Here is a 17225-nt window from a genome sequence, read left to right as displayed (position 1 = left end):
TCTCTGATATAAGGATTTGAATTATAAGATTCAAACGTCCAACTTCAGTTTGGTTTCTATAGCATATAGTTAATTCACCTTAATGTTGCAATAATAAATGCATCTGTAAGTGCATTCCCAAGCATAACTCATGGGAGATTCATTTTATATTCCAGAGATTGCTTAGCTACAATGTACAATAAACAGTGCTCCTTTTGGGATACGAGGATGCTTTGACCCTCAATTAGACATGGCTTTGATGTTTTTTTTTCTTAATTAATGGTGCGGATTTGTGCTATGAGGCATCCATGCTTCCTGTGATGTGTAGCTGGCTAGGTTTAGATTGATCCTATGCCATGGGTTACAGGACAGAATTTTGGTTGGAAGAATCAGACAGGATCACACTCATGCCTTCAATTCTATTAGAGTCATACTGAATCAGTTGCAAACATTTATATATCAGGACATTTCACATAAAAGAATATATTTCTGACTTTTGAAACATCAAAAAAAAAAAAAATCAGATAATTTGGGACCTGTCGTGTCTCATGCCATCTGGCTCTGAGGATGGCTGCCTCTTTCAATGGGCCATCTACTTTCACTTTTACCGAGGTCCCCAGCCTGCTCTTCCCTTTCATATCTGACAGTCTGGTGTCTGAAAGCATTGGGTTTGCAATCCCTGCTTTATTTGTTATCCATGGAAGGACAGTGGCCTTAATTAAATTACTTCCCTCCAGTGGTCCTCTCTGATGGAGGAGGCATGAATTTCCCCGTTACTTTCACCAAAAATGCATTTTATTCTCTTAATGGGATTAAGCCCTGTGGCCTGTGAATTAGCAAGTCTATCAGGACCATAGAGAAGATCCATCTCTAACAGACATTCTTGTAACTCAACTAATTTTTGACACTCAGAAAATAGGTTTCTTTAAATGTTTAAAATTTTTAGTAAAATTATCTGTAAGCTCTCAGGATTTATAAAAGTCCTCTATACCATGAGCCAGTCTGCTCATGTCAGCCTCCATTCCTTTTGCCGTGTCATTCCCTCTAAGCAGAACACTCTCCCCAGGCCCTCTAAATATTCAAAATCTTTCCTTTTAGACCCAGTTTTATTCTCAGTTTCTGCCCTGGCTAAGGGGACCACATGATGCAATTTGTCTGTGATAGTCCCAGAGGAATTATTAACAGCATTTTTTTTTTATTCTCAAAACTCTCCAGGTTTGAGTCCTACCCTTGGCTACCTCAATGATATCTGTGTTTGTGATTACCATAACAGAGAAGTGTCCATGTTCTAGAGTTTAGCAATTACAAGTTTCTTATTGAATAGCAGACTTCTTTGAGTAAAAGATTTCTTTTTATCAACATCAAATTTAATGGACACCTCTGACTACCTCCCTCATAAGACAAACTTCTTTTGAATAACAATAGATTATCTCTTATTTGTTTAGTTTAGCACTTCCCAAAATGTGGTTCAGGGACCCCTGTGGGTCTCTAGGACCCTTTCAGAGGGTCTGCCAGGTCAAACTATTTTAATAATAAGACAAAGACATTATTTGCCTAATTCTCTCATTCTTTCACAAGTACACAGTGGAGTTTTACCTTTTCTTAAATTGAGATATAATTCACATGCTATAATGTTCACTCTTAATGAACATTATATTATATACCATTCAGTGGTTTTTAGTATATTCACAAAGTTGTGCAAACATCACCATTGTCTAATTCCAGAATATTTTCATAACCAAAAAGAAACCCCATAGCCATTAGCAGTTAATCCCCATTGTGCCCCTTTCCCCAACCCCTGGCAACTACTAATCTACCTTCTGTTTCTATGGATTTACCTATCCTGAGCATTTTATACATATGTTATTATGCCATATGTGTACTTTTGTGTTTGGCTTCTTTTATCTTTTATCAAGGTTCATCCATGTTGTAGCATGTATCAGAATTTCACTCCTTTTTATGGCTGAATAATATTCCGTTGTATGGATATACCACATTTTGTTTATCCATTCATCATTAAAGGACAGTTGGGTTGTTTCCATTTTTCAAAGATATTATGAAAAATGCTGCTGTAAACATTCATGTATAAGTTTTTGTGTGCAGACATGTTTTCATTTTTTCTTGGGTATATACCTAAATGTGGAATTGCTGAGTCATATAGTAACCTGGTGTTTAACTTTCTGAGGAACTTCCAGACAGTTTTTCAAAGTGACTGTACAATTCAACATTCCCACCAACCTTGTATAGGGTTCAATTTCTCTACATCCTTGTCAACACTTGTTATTGTCATCAGTCCTTTTTAATTCTAGCCATCCTAGTGGGTATAAAGCAGTCTTCCACTGCGATTTTGATTTGCATTTCTTTGGTGACCAGTGATCTTGAGAATCTTTTCATGTGCACATTTGCCATGTGTGTACCTTCTGTACAGACGTGCCTATTCAAATCCTTTGCTCAGTTTTTAAAAATTGTTATTTATGCTATTTGTGTTATTATATCTTTTTATTATTGAGTTGTAATCATTTTTGTATATTCTGGTTACTCGACCCTTATCAGATATATGATTTGCAAATATTTTCGCCCATTCTGTGGGTTGTCTTTTCACTTTCTTGAAGCACGAGAGTTTTTCATTTTGATGAAGTTCAATTATTCTAGTTTTACTCTGGTTACTTGTGTTTTTGGTATCATATCTAAAATAACCAATGCCAGGGGTGTGGGGGGCTGGGTGAAATGGGGAAAGGTGGTCAAAAGGTACAAACTGCCAGTAAAAAATAAATAAGTCATGGGGATGTAATGTATAGCACAGTAACTATAGTTAATTGCGTATCTGAAAGTTTCTAAGAGAGTAAATCTTAAAAGTTCTCACCACACACACACAAATTTGCAACCATCTGTGGTGATGAATGTTAACTAGACTTACCGTGGTGATCATTTTTCAACATGTACAAATATCAAATGATTAAGTTATACACATGAAACTAAATAAGTCAATTATATATAAAAAACTAGATTAAAGCCAACAACAACAAAAACAAACAAATAACCAATGGCAAATCCAAGGTAACAGATATTTAAACCTATGTTTCTTCTAAGAGTTTTATAGTTTTGATTCTTACACTTAGTTCTTTGATCCATTTTGAGTTAATTTTTGTACATAGCGTAATAGGCACTATTTCATTTTTTTGCATGTAGATATTCAGTTGTCCCAGCACTATTTATTGAAAAGACTCTTCTTTCCGCATTGGAGTGTCTTGGTACCTCATCACAGTAGTTTACTTTTTCTTTTTTTTTTTACTTTTTTAAATATAATTTTTAAAGGTTACACTCCATTTACAGTTATTACAAAATATATTCCCTGTGTTGTACAATACATCCTTGTAACCTATCTTACACCAATAGTTTGTACCTCCTACTCCCCCATCCGTATGTTGCCCCCCTGCCCCACTGGCAATCACTAGTTTGTTCTCTGTATCTGCTAGTTGGCTTCTTGCTTGTTATATTCACTAGTTTGTCATATATTTTAGATTCCACATATAAGTGATATCATACAGTATTTATCTTTCTCTGTCTGACTTATTTCACTAAGCATAGTGCCCTCCAAGTCCATCCATGTTGCTGCAAATGGCAAAATGTTGTTCTTTTTTATGGCTGAGTAGTATTGCATTGTTTATATATGCCACATCTTCTTTACCCATCCTCTGCTGATGGACACTTAGGTTGTTTTCATATCTTGACAATTGTAAATAATGCTGCTATGAGCATTGGGGTGCATGTGTCTTTTTGAATTAGTGTTTTTGTTTTTTCATATATATATACCCAGGAGTAGAATTGCTGGGTCATATGGTAGTTCTATTTTTAGAGAGTAGTTTTACTTGTGCCTGATTTTTTCTTGCTTCTAAGTTAGTCTTGACCAGTTGCTCCTTTCACCCAAGTTCAAAGTGCACATTCCCAGACCAAGCACTGGCTGCTAGATAATTAGCGAAAACATACGACAAAGCAGTCAGTCCTGAGGAACAGTTCCCTCAATGTCTATGAAAACATCTTCCAAGATGCGTGATCATAGCAAGTCCTTGGGTCTATGAGAAGATGAATGATTCTGTGTAAAATTATCTTAAAGTTTCCTTTATATTATGTAGAGTGGATTTCTTGAGGTTATATAACAATAGGTTGTGCTAAAACCTATTTTAGGTAGCAAATCTCTTGACTACTTATTTGGATTGACTTTGGATAGTTTCTTTTATTTTTTAATAGTATTTTTCATTTTTAGGAGAAACATAGCCTCAAAAGTTAGAAATCTCTAGACTTTTCTAGAAATTTTTGAGACTTCTACATTTTTGGAAAGGAAAATTTTAATGTGTGTTCTGAAAAGAAGTTCTTTGACTATAACTCAGGCCTGGAGATATAGAATTTAATAGCTGGAAGAGATGTGAGATCATATAATATAAATCCTTGATTTTTAAAGGGTGAATAATGAAGGCTACAAAGGTAAATTTATTTATCTGGAGGTTGCCCACAGAGAAGCTGTTAGGCAATGAGGAAAGATGGTTGGAGGCTATAGCCACCATCACAGAAGAGTTGAAAAATGGAAGGAACTTTCAAACTTGTAGTAACCATGCAGGTACAATATTTAGTAAACAATTGGAGTGCTTCTCTCAATATGAAAGAGTTGATCTATCAGCTGTCATAATGATACATTAACTAAGCCAACAGGACCTAGAGAACAAGGTTAAGACGACAAGAGTTACCATGAAGCTGTCAGATCGAGAGAGTGTTACAAGAGATGAAAATCAAGCACTAGTCTTTTATGGAAGTATTGATAGGGGAATAGCAGACAGCTGCCTTGAATCTTTTAGATATGGAAAGAATCTTGAAGTTGAGAGAGATTAAACTGACCATTGAACAACAAATTTTCCATACAGCCAAACCTTAGAATAATGCTCCAAGTTGCATAAAAATCAGATGCAGAGGCTTGAACATGTAAGAGAATATGGGTTTTAGTGGGGAAGAGACTGCAGATAATTTGTTGGGAAACTGCTTTACAGAAAAACATCAAAGGAGAAACAGGGCAGTATAGAAGGATGAAGATGAAAACACAGACTGGCATTATACTCTGTAGGGCCTTTCAAATTATGTATCGATACTAGGCAATTTTTTTTTCCCCATAGTGGAGAGGTGTTGATATGTCCAAACAGGAAAGTAATGTGGTCAGATTCATTTGGGAAGATCTTTTTGGTGGCACTGTGGAGGATGTATCATTGGGAAAGTTTTTAGGAATGGAGACAGAGACCAGTTAGGAGGCCAGTAATCGTAGGGGATGGCGAGAGCCTGAACAAAGAGCAGTGGTCTTGGAGATGAGGGAGATGAGAAATTTGAGAGCATTGCAGTGGTAAAGTGAAGAGACCTCGATGATGGATGCAGTGGGGAGGTGGGGATGAGAAGACAGAGTCAACATAATGTTCAGATCGCTGGTTGATGGGGGCGGGGAGCCTTCTTGATGTCATGACAGAGTGACTCCACATTCTAGTTTGCCTGGGACTCTCCTAATTTTAGTACCGAAAGTCTCATGTCCCAGAAAACTCTCAGTCCTGGGAAAACTGGTACAATTTGTCGCCCTAGTCATGAGCCTGATATGTTGGCTCCTCAGGTCACCACACCAGGCACCTTCATGGCCACTAAGCTGCCACCCCCCCAATCTCTGCCAAGTTTTATAAATTAATGTATTTGCACCCCGCTTTCAGTTCCTGATCCAAGAACAAATTACTCATCTGGGCAGGACAGCTGGCTCAACATAAGAGCAATTGACCAGGGTGCTCTGTAGACCCCTCCTTTCAGTGGCTGCACTCTGTTTCCCACATTCCCAATAGCAAACAAGACAGGCTACTCAGAAATGACTCTAGCTCCTGTGTCTTTAGATAGGCTCACTTTTGGAGCCCTGTGCTCTGTGCCTTCCTCACTATTTGGCATCCAAGTATGCTGTCCCATATGAAGTCAGAGCTAGTGATGAGTTGGGTGAAAAGAGCACAAGCTTTGGAATCAAACAAATCTGGATCTGAACTTGGTTTGAGTGACCTTAAGTAAGTTACTTAACCTCCTGAAGCCTCATCCGTAAAAATGAGATTGCCATTGGAAATCAAGGGTATGACAAAATACTAGCCATCAGTAATTTGATTTTTCTTTCCTTGGGTCTTTATAATTTCAGGGGATGCCTCCTTCCCCTGAGGGGAGCGTTTGAGGTCCTTCCACCCTTTCAGCCTTGCTGCTTCCCGGTTCAGGTTTTCTATTTCCCCAGCAGACTCTGCCAAGATCGCTGAGTGGCTGGTGCTGAATCTGCCCGGGAGGTAACATCCCTACAGGAGAAAAGAAAGGAAAGAATGGCCTGGAGGAAATATCCTAGTGGTTTCCAGTACTATTAGGTTCACACTAACTCCACAGGTGATTTCCTGGTTGACTGTATATAGAGTCACACATAGGCATTCATACATATTTAATACTGACAACATTTCCTTTCTAGAAAAAATGAACATTTCTAATTTTTAAATAATGATTGATGGATAATCCTTCTTTGTCTGGAGAAATCAATGCCACAATAAGTATAGTAACTAACATTTCTTATCCAGACAAATGCATAGTTTGAAGTATAGAAGAAGAATTGGTTTGTGAAGTTGAAAGTAACTTATGCCTTAGAAAAAACTGTTTATGTCCTTGTTGGCATTTTTGCCAGCCAAGGAGTGGAAAGGTGGACATAATCATATGTGTAATCTAAGTTTCTGGGAAGGTAGATTTCAAAAATGTTATAGGAAATGTGAATTTGTGCTCAAAGACAGGAAAATGCCATCCTGATTGCCAACAGGGCAAAAGTCATTGTTATTAACTGTATGTATATCAGAGAGTGAGGTGTCTGACTAGAAAGGGAGATGATTCAGTAGGCCTGAGTTAATGATAGTATCCAAAAGCTACTTTCTAATGCGAGAGTGTCAACTTGAAGGGAGGTACTTGGAGAAGGGAGCTTGCTGAATACATTATCAATGATTTTGAATAAAAATGGGGTGGACACTCATTAAATATGTGTATAGCATGCATGTGATGAATTACAGAAGTCATGGCAATTTAAAGCATGTGTAAAAAATCTAACAAGATGAAAATTAGTAGGGAAAATTTGCCGTATTTATTAAGATGACAAGACAGAGATTACTTAGCTATAGCACATAGAAAAATATTTTCAAAGTTTATGGGATAGCAAGCTCAAAATATTTCAGCAATGTCGTGGGGCAAATGCAGCCGGCGTTGCTATAGGAACCACATCCAGAACCAGGGAGATGATAGTCCGGTTCTGCTCCTGTCTGCCAAACAGCATCTGCAATAGAGCATTGAACTCAGGCACCAGCCAGGGATATAGAAAAAAACGAGTCCATGTTCTTAATTTAAGATGAGCTCCCAAGATTGTGAAGAAACTTAAAATCTGAGACGTGAGAAATAGTTGAAGCAAACGGGTAAGGGAAGACTTCAAATATATAAAGGCTGTCATGTGGAAGAGCAGCTTGATTTCCCCCCCCAATGATCCCAAAAAGCAGAATTAAAACAGTAGATGGAAGCTACAGGAAGACAAATTTTGGCTCAACTTCCAGGGAAAAAAAATCTAACAGAGAAGAGAGGGGATATTTAAATATGGAATGAGGGATGAGTCATTCAAGAATGGGCTGGGAAAGAATGGGCTTTTGGGCACCGATATTTCCGGGGGGGGGCTAGAACAATTTTCCAAACCAGAGATGCTACGATTCTCTAAAAGTAGAGAAAACCACATTAGATCAAGACTCTTGCCATGAAATTTTATAATTAGTTATTTTAGGGACTATGAAAGATAACAGAGTGCTTAGAATTAATTGCCCTCCCATAGCGCTTGTTTTATGCTCTACGAAGCCACCAGGAGTTCTTGGCTGTATACATGCTGTCTTCCCCATTTGATGGCAAGGTCCCTTGTGAAGAAGGCACAGTATCTTATTCACATCAATGCAATCACTACAAGAGTCTATTTTATTAGCCCTGTTTCTTTTAAAACCTCCCAGAATTCAAACTATTCCTCACCCCTATCATTTTATATCATGTTTATCCAGGCCAAAAGTATAAACTAAGCTGACCCCTCATGGTCTGTCCATTAATGTGGTTTAACTGTACAGTCCTACAAATGAAGAAGAAAATATTGTTCTGAAAATGTACCTCTGTGAGTCTATGGTAAAGAAAATGGACAAAAATGAAAGCATAAATAATTTGTCAGAATAAATGTTGGTATTTTTCTTCATAAGGTTGTAAGTAGTCACGAGGCACACATTTCCTTCCCTTAAACGATGAGTTGCCTCTATAAGCAACCATTTTGAACCTAAAGCCACCAAACCCAAATAGTAACAAAGAAGTCAAGTGGTGAAGAGTAGTGAATGCTGTAGCTATGCCAGCAGAAAATTACTGCAAGAGGGTCCCCTGGCTGACTTTCTGTATTCATGTTAATGACATATTGTGAAATATTCCACATTTAGGTAAAAATTAATTTCCAAGGAAGATGGGTCAGCTTGACAGTAAGCTGGATTGTGTCAATGCCACTTGCTACACTTAAAATGAAATCACCGTTAGAAACTTTTTCTTTTCATTGTCATCAAGGACAAGAGACGTACCGAGCTCAAATGGACAATATTTCTGGTAGCAAAAATGGTGGAAGAAATACCAATTTTTTTCTGAGGGAGAAAAATGGACCCATTTGGCTATGAGCAACAAAACAGTGAATTCATAGCAGCACTAAGATTTCCAGGGGAAAACTTTTACCTTTCTAGTTTCTTTAAACTGGTCTCTTGAGCTATACCCAAAACAGTTTCGGATTGCCTAATTGAACCCTGTGAAATCCTTTTGACTCTAGAAAAGAAGTGACCACTTGGATCAGCTGGGACCACAGGGTTGTTCCATGTGATCAATTTCTGTGGATCCTCAGCTTCTATTTTTTGGAGTCCTAGAGTCATAGCAATCCTCTCAGAGCACCTTAAACTCTGGTCTGCTTTCCCACCCAGGTGCTGACAATAAATGCTACATTTGGGAGTCCTGGGTCACCTCTGCATACCCTGAAAGTTCTCATGAGGAGTCCCAAACTGTCTCCTGTGTGAACGCTACTGGAATAGGACTGTTTCATAAGGCAACTGGGCAGGCGGGTGAGGGACAAGCAGGGAGCAGGAGTAAACAGAGTTCTAGACATTTTTGAGTAGCTTTATTCAGTTTCCTTTTCTAACAATGTGCTAAGTGCTCCAGAATGTCCTTTCTCTTCCGTCCTCCCCAACATCCCCCTCTTCCTTCCTCCATCCCTGAATTTTCCCCTCTCATCCCCAGAGAGCCCAAGATAAAGACAAGGTCAGGCTTGGCCAAGAGAAAACCATCCCGTGCACCCCGGTGGAGGGTGTGACCAGTTGTGTCTGGGCAGGAGTGCTAAGGTGTCCAGGAAGCTGCTGTTCTTGCCAAAAATAGATCCGCCTCTTGTGGAATTTGCTTTGCTTCTCGGTTCATGGGAGTTCAGGTCACCACCTCATAGGACACAGTTCAGTCTTTCTCTGTTCAGTCAGTCATTTACTTCATGGAATTGGAGGAATGATTATTGAAGTTGTGGTTAATAATGAATGATACCAATTTAGGTGTCTAGGGAGTTGCACATGAATCTGGAGTCTCTAGGGTAGATTATCCTACCCTAGGTAATGCCTTTATCCTTTATTTTAGGAAATGAAAATAAAAACTGATACAGTTCATTGATATGGGCCTGGAAATTGCACTACATACATTATCTGTACATTTCACTTTTGTCAAGAGAATTCATCACCTTAAAGAAAAGAACAGTGAGCATGAAGAAATCGAAAATATTAAAAAGTGCCGAAGTAAATGACTACTGGATGCTAATTACGAGGGAAAAAAATGATCTTAGTTTTCATAGTATCTGAAAAGGTTTTAGGGCACAGCTCACATACGGAACTCAGGGAGTAAACACTTTACAGTGCAGTGTCTGGAAATGATAGAATTTATGATGATAACTGGAATATATAAATGGGGATACACGATGAGTGAGTTTCAGAATTAGGGACTAGTCAAGGCCTAGAAACAAATGACTGTGAAGAGAAAATCTGTCTTACATTCCTGCCTCGATAGTCTCAGCAATAGCAATCAAGGTCAAACTGGCATGCACTTTGGCATCCACAAATTCCAAGAATGAAGCCAATGTGGTCTTTTTATATACAAATGTGCCTCGCTGCTTTCACCAACAGTAAAAGCATTTTGACTTTTTTTTCCTTGGTCAAAGCATACACTCAGCATATACACTTTCTCATCTAAGTATTTATGGGTACATTTGGAATGGAGCAAATATTCCCCCATTGAACAAGCCATACGTCTTTGAAAACCTAAATACTTAATTGAAGAACTGCTCCTGTAACCCATACTATATAAGCAATGGGGTTAATTTGTTCCCATTTATCTATATTTATAGGCAAATTTAGAGAAATTTTTCACTGAGTAGTCAGTTGTTGCTTTGCTAGGGTTTATTGAGGATTTAAGGCTTACATGCATTTTTTAAATAGTAATTAATGTCAGTGTGTCTACTCACAGGCCAAAATGCATCTTACAGATACTGTGTCAATGATTCTCAAATTTTAGTGTGCATAAAAACTATGTAGGGAGCCAACTAAACATGAAGCCACATTTTGACCCAGTAGGGCAGGGACTCTGCACTTTTGTCAAGCACTCCAGGTTATTTGAATACAGTTGGCCAAAGAAGCTTCCCAGGTGGGTCCATGGAAAGTCAGGAATTGTCAGGATGGATTTATAGAGAGCAGCAGATTTGAGATGAGTCTACTGGGTCAAACTTCAAGGATGGGTGGGATTTAAAGACACAGAAGGGAAGCATTTCCTTGGAAGAGGGAAAGGCCTGAAGAAGAGCACAAATTTGAGAGTAAATATGGCATAAGAAAGAGAAAACCAGAAAACAAGCCTGAGAGAAGCCTGAGGGATGGCACATAAAATCTGGTTTCCCTTCCCCTCATGTTGATTGTCTACACAACTTAAGTACCTAAAGTCTTTATGAAAATAAGCAGAATATATAAAGAAGGAATCTTTCTATTTGTGGCTGAACCTGCTTTTCACATAAGTTATGTCCAATCATAAGTCTCGATGGACATTAAGAAAGCAAGCCCTAGAGCTACAGTCCCTAAGCCAAACAAACCATGTACATATATACAAATGCTAGGCTTGAGGATTTAGTGTGTAGTGTCAAACTAATAGTCATTATGGTAGACACGTGACATAGTACCAAAAAAACCCCACATTGCCTTAGGTCCCAGAAATAACTGGATTTAAATCATTGTCATACCACTTAGTACCTGGGAATTTTACTTGGCCTCTTTGAATTTTAGTTTCCAAATCTGTAAAAGAGAAACAATTCTAAAAATACACACAGTACCAATCCCTTGTATTGGGTTTTTTTTTTAATACATCTTTATTGGAGTATAATTGCTTTACAGTGTTGTGCTATTTTATGCTGTACAACAAAATGAATCAGCTATATGCATACATATATCTCCATATCCCCTCCTTCTTGAGCCTCCCTCCCATCCACCCTCCCTATCCCACCCTTCTAGGTCATCACAAAGCACCAAGCTGATCTCCCTGTGCTATGCAGCTGCTTCCCACTAGCTATCTATTTTACATTTGGTAGTGTATATATGTCAATGCTACTCTCTCACAATGTCCCAGCCTCCCCTTCACCCCTGTGACCTCAAGTCAGTTCTCAACGTCTGCATCTTTATTCCTGCCCTACCACTAGGTTCATCAGTACCATTTTTCTAGATTCCATATATATGAGTTAGCATATGGTATTTGTTTTTCTGTTTCTGACTTACTTCACTCTGTGTGACAGACTCTAGGTCCATCCACCTCACTACAAATAAGTCAATTTCGTTCCTTTTTATGGCTGAGTAATATTCCATTGTATATATGTGCCACATCTTCTTTATCCATTCGTCTATCAATGGACATTTAGGTTGTTTCCATGTCCTGCTATTGTAAATAGTGCTGCAATGAATATTGTGGTACATGTATCTTTTCGAATTATGGTTTTCTCAGGGTATATACCCAGTAGTGGGATTGCTGGGTCATATGGTAGTTCTATTTTTAGTTTTTAAAGACATCTCCATACTGTTCTCCATAGTGGCTGTATCAATTTACATTCTCACCAACAGTGCAGGAGGGTTCCCTTTTCTCCACACCCTCTCCAGCATTTATTTTTTCTAGATTTTTTGATGATGGCCATTCTGACTGGTGTGGTGATACTTCATTGTAGTTTTGTTTTGCGTTTCTCTGATGATTAGTGATGTTGAGCATCCTTTCATGTGTTTGTTGGCAATCTGCATATCTTCTTTGGAGAAATGTCTATTTAGGTCTTCTGCCCATTTTTGGATTGGGTTGTTTGTTTTTTTGTTATTGAGCTGCATGAGCTGCTTGTAAATTTTGGAGATTAATCTTTAGTCAGTTGCTTCATTTGCAAATATTTTCTCCCATTCTGAGGGTTGTCATTTCATCTTGTTTATGTTTTCCTTTGCTGTGTAAAAGCTTTTAAGTTTCATTAGGTCCCATTTGTTTATTTTTGTTTTTATTTCCATTTCTCTAGGAGGGGGGTCAAAAAGGATCTTGCTGTGATTTATGTCGTAGAGTGTTCTGCCTATGTTTTCCCCTAAGAGTTTTATAGTGTCTGGCCTTACATTTAGGTCTTTAATCCATTTTGAGTTTATTTTTGTGTATGGTGTTAGGGAGTGTTCTAATTTCATTCTTTTACATGTAGCTGTCCAGTTTTCCCAGCACCACTTGTTGAAGAGGCTGTCTTTTCTCCATTGTATATTCTTGCCTCCTTTATCAAAGATAAGGTGGCCATATGTGCGTGGGTTTATGTCTGGGCTTTCTATCCTGTTCCATTGATCTATATTTCTGTTTTTGTGCCAGTACTGTACAGTCTTGATTACTGTAGATTTGTAGTGTAGTCTGAAGTCAGTGAGCCTGATTCCTCCAGCTCAGTTTTTTTCTTTCTCAAGATTGCTTTGGCTATTCAGGGTTTTGTGTTTCCATACAGATTGTAAAATTTTTTGTTCTAGTTCTGTGAAAAATGCCATTGGTAATTTGATAGGGATTGCATTAAATCTGTAGATTGCTTTGGGGAGTACAGTCATATTCACAATGTTGATTCTTCCAATCCAAGAACATGGTATATCTCTCCATCTGTTTGTACTGTCTTTGATTTCTTTCATCAGTGTCTTATAGTTTTCTGCATACAGGTCTTTTGTCTCCTTAGGTAGGTTTATTCCTAGGTATTTTATTCTTTTTGTTGCAATGGTAAATGGGAGTGTTTCCTTAATTTCTCTTTCTGATTTTAACTGTTAGTGTACAGGAATGAATTGTATTGGGTTTTAAAGACTAAATGAGGTGGTAACCTTCCTGACACAAAGTAGATGGTTGTAAATGGATGAACAATATTTGTAATATTTTTATATTCACAGAGAAGATGTTTTAAATGGACTAATGCATGGTTACACAATGGTGTGATTCATTTTAGGTCAGATAGATAAAACAGCACAACTGTGATGTAGTAAGAGAGATTTATGTTTTTCTATACAAATAAGAGATGAAATTTGACAACTGTGGAACCGGTTAGCACCGTGATGTGATTTGAAAGATACCTTAAGATGTGTTTCCAAGGGGCCCAAAGTCTCCCATTAGAGTTTCACTCCCTGCTGGCTCTTGCAGAGGTGTGCCGCTCATATTAATCTTTTGTGTTTAGTGTGAATTGTTTTCTCAGATCTTTTATCTCAACGACAATGGAGAGAAAACCCCTGAGGAAAAGGAGATTGGCTGGATGTAAAGAAAATGTAGAACCATTTTGTGATAAAGGGCAGCCACAGAAGATGGAGCTGGCTAGAACCTCAGGCCATAATAGGAGGGTCCTGCAAGACTGGGTCTGGTGAGAAATGGGAGCCAGAATAGACAAAACAGCGCACTGAAAGGAGGCCCTGACAAAATGTCAATTGTTCTACCTTTAGCCTTTGTCTGGCTTGAGTGCCACTGTTCCCTGCATGCATAGGCCTTCATTTCCATTAAATATCACACAAATACCTTTTCATTTTTGGTATCATCTCACAGAGTAAGATCTTCTAAGATGAGAAAGTGAGGCTCAGATGGTCTCACCAGGTGGCTGAAGGAAATCTGAGAACAGACATGGTTTCTTCAAAAAATATATATAAAAAAAGCATGCAATGAACTGTACTGTTATATAGAAAAAAAAGTATCAAAACTGCTTTAAATAACTCTCCTCCTTTAATGTGTTTTTTAACGCTATTTATCATTACTGCTCATTTATTACTGCTCACTATTTACTACTATTATTTATAATTACCCTCCCATTTTTTCACCTGAGAAATTCAAGATGTAATGTGCCTTTCTGGTTTGGAGACTTTTTTTCTGTTTACTGATTTTCCTGAATCACTATATATGATATATCTTTAGAAATTTAGACTTTTAGAGGGGAAAAAATGTTTTCTCATCCACATTAACAGTACAGCGAGGTGAGTGTTGGTGAAAGAATTATCTTTCTTGATGGGAAAAGAAGGCAGAGTTACATTAATGGGGAATTAGAAATAAGGTCTAAATGCTAACCACAGATTATATAAAACTAAGGTTATTTGTGGCTAGAGAAATTGACTATAGATTATAGAAGGAAATGTGTTTTGTTTATACCTAGGGCTAGGTGCATAGTAGTTGTTTAGTTGAGGTTTGTTGGATGATTAATTTACGACACAATGAGAAACTAACCAGTGAGTCCCTAGCCCTGAGGTGTTTCAAAACAGATCCTCAATGTCACTGTCAGAACAGTTCCCGTTTACACACACACACACACACGCACACACACACACACTCCTCTTGAATGGCCGTAATGACTCATCTCTGTACAAATTCCCTAATAATTACCTAGTCAATATAGTCAGTATCAGCACAATAGTATCAACTCAGTTCTGAAAAAGTCTTACAGGTGAGGGCTTATGGAAGACTTTATGGTAACTTTTGGTTTCCTATCCAAAGAGGCCATAGAGTTCAAGAAACACGGAACTTTGCTTTCGAACAGTGAAGAAATTATTGTGCAACTGAGTGTGGTACTGGGGAGAAAAATACTATTCACTCTCAGAAGCAGTGGTATTTATCTTTTGAATGAGAACAGAGAAGTCCTAAATGAGAGCGGTCAGGAGGTCTCCTCTGAGCCAAACTCCACAAAGGCAGTGCATTTAGCTGCCTCAATACCTTATCTGAGAAGTCCCAGAAAAACCCATCTGTAGCAAAAACTTGCCTTTTCACACTGGAATTCCTACTACTGGGGTTGCTATTTCGATTCACAAACTGAAAATGAGCTTCACTGGAAAGGGTACTGGAGGCACCCAGTAAAGACCTGCTCAAGGCACCACGCAAGTGTGGCACCTCAAATTCAGGGAACATCAGAAGGTAGCCTCACTGTGGGCAGACTCAACCAGCCTCATGGTTTGCCTTCTCCTAGACTTGGCCAGTTCATATTCCAGTTAATGTGCACAGACTAAATAAGGACAGTTTTGCCCTTCAAAAACATAACAGAAAATGGTCTTTGATTTCTCGCAAACGCTCTTGGGCTTATCTCTCCATGTGAATTGTGACAGTAAAACAATAAAAATCGAGATTTAATTTTAACTCGTGTTGGTGAGTCTGGGGCAGTAAATGAAGATGATGGGCTAGAGAAATATTAATCCAGGTTGGCTATTTAACGTCTGCCTTTTTTTTGAGGAGAACACTATTGAAGGCACCTGTTCAGGACAATGAAATTCTTCAGTTATATTTTAGTTTATCGCCGGTTTCTCCTTGTAGTTTTCACTCTGTTGATTTTATTGCCACTGCCACTCATCCTCCGCACCAAGGTAAGTGAACCCGGAGAATGGGCTGGTAGGTGTTCTGATTTATTTAATTTTCCTTTATTGTTGCTGTGTAATTGTCTGGCTCAGAGCTGAATGGGTGGTGACACCTTGGGCTTGAAATCAGGATGGTTATACATTGTGTTTTGTCCATTTTTTCTCCTTTTTAATGATTAATGTTGTTGATTCTCGGTATGATTAACTGCAATAATTAAATAGTATATTCAGTCAGAATTGTTCTCTGCCTGGCAACCAGATGAGAGGAAGAACAAAAGAATCACAACCCTTGAGATCCTGTCATTCTAGTTATCAATCTCCAGAGAGCATCCTGGGTTAACACAATCCCTTCCCCTGAGACTAGGCAGCAATGTGACACTGGGGGAAAGAGCTAGAAGAAAACTTGGGAGTCTTAGGGAGGGTCTAGTGCAAACTAATTTACCTGACAGCTCCGTGGGTTGGTGTGGGCCACGGAACCTTCTGGAAATTTAGTTTCCTTATGCTTCATTGAAAGCATGAAGTAATTTTCCTTGGTTAATCAGAAAAGTCTAATAAATAATTGTACATGTTCTGATCATTTGAGATTTTATATCATTTTGGTGTACTTGTAGGGATTTTTCTGTTTCCTTTTCAGTGTGGTCAGTCTATTAAGTCCAGAATAATAAACGCAATGCATTTTTAATACCTTGGGGAAATGATTGTATCAGCAAACATTTAGTGAGCACCTTCTCTACGCCAGGCACGACGAGTGTCTCTTGGTGGTAAGAGGACAGTCACCAGAGTCAGGCTCTCTGCTTTAGGTCCCAGGTTTCCACTTAGAAGCTGTGTGACCTGGACAAATTAATTGACCTCTCTGTGCTTCCATTGTCTCATATGTAAGACTGAGAGAGTAACGGGCTTGTTGTGAGGATTAAATAAATAAGCACTCATCAAGCACTTATTTGGAGCTGTGGCTGGCACACAGGAAGTGGGCTAGTGAGAATCTCCCCAAATCTGCTGATCCCACAGCTGTGCAATTCCCGCCACCCCATGATGCCTTTTCTCTGAGTAGAAGAGAACCTGTCTGATGTTCTTCTCTCACAAGCATTAACCAAGGTTATACTAGTCTGGGTAAAAATAGAATTGCAGTAATTATAATACTCCAGCCTCCCTCAGACGTCTGCCACTGTCTGAAGGAAAGTCGTGTCAGCTACTGAAAAGTCTTTTTTGACTCTGTCAAGGCCTCCTCTACCTGCAAAGCCGGCAAGGGATCTGGCCTCTGCCGCC

The 17225-nt window shown here is 38.6% G+C and overlaps 1 protein-coding gene across 3 annotated transcripts in view; it reads left to right on the top strand.

Moving 5' to 3' along the window:
* The first annotated feature begins 15861 nt into the window (after positions 1–15861).
* Positions 15862–17225, top strand: part of SLC13A1 (solute carrier family 13 member 1) — an 81789-nt gene continuing 80425 nt past the window's right edge. For all 3 annotated transcript variants that reach the window (XM_061197995.1, XM_061197994.1, XM_061197996.1), the window contains exon 1: positions 15862–15968. In XM_061197995.1, the coding sequence (XP_061053978.1) occupies positions 15870–15968 (99 nt within the window). In that variant the 5' untranslated portion in view covers positions 15862–15869. The remainder of the gene's footprint in view (positions 15969–17225) is intronic.

This window comes from Eubalaena glacialis, chromosome 8 (assembly GCF_028564815.1).
Source record: "Eubalaena glacialis isolate mEubGla1 chromosome 8, mEubGla1.1.hap2.+ XY, whole genome shotgun sequence".
Taxonomy (NCBI): Eukaryota; Metazoa; Chordata; class Mammalia; order Artiodactyla; family Balaenidae; genus Eubalaena; species Eubalaena glacialis.
Note: the sequence above shows the minus strand (reverse complement) of the source record. Positions and strands in the feature narration are given on the sequence as shown.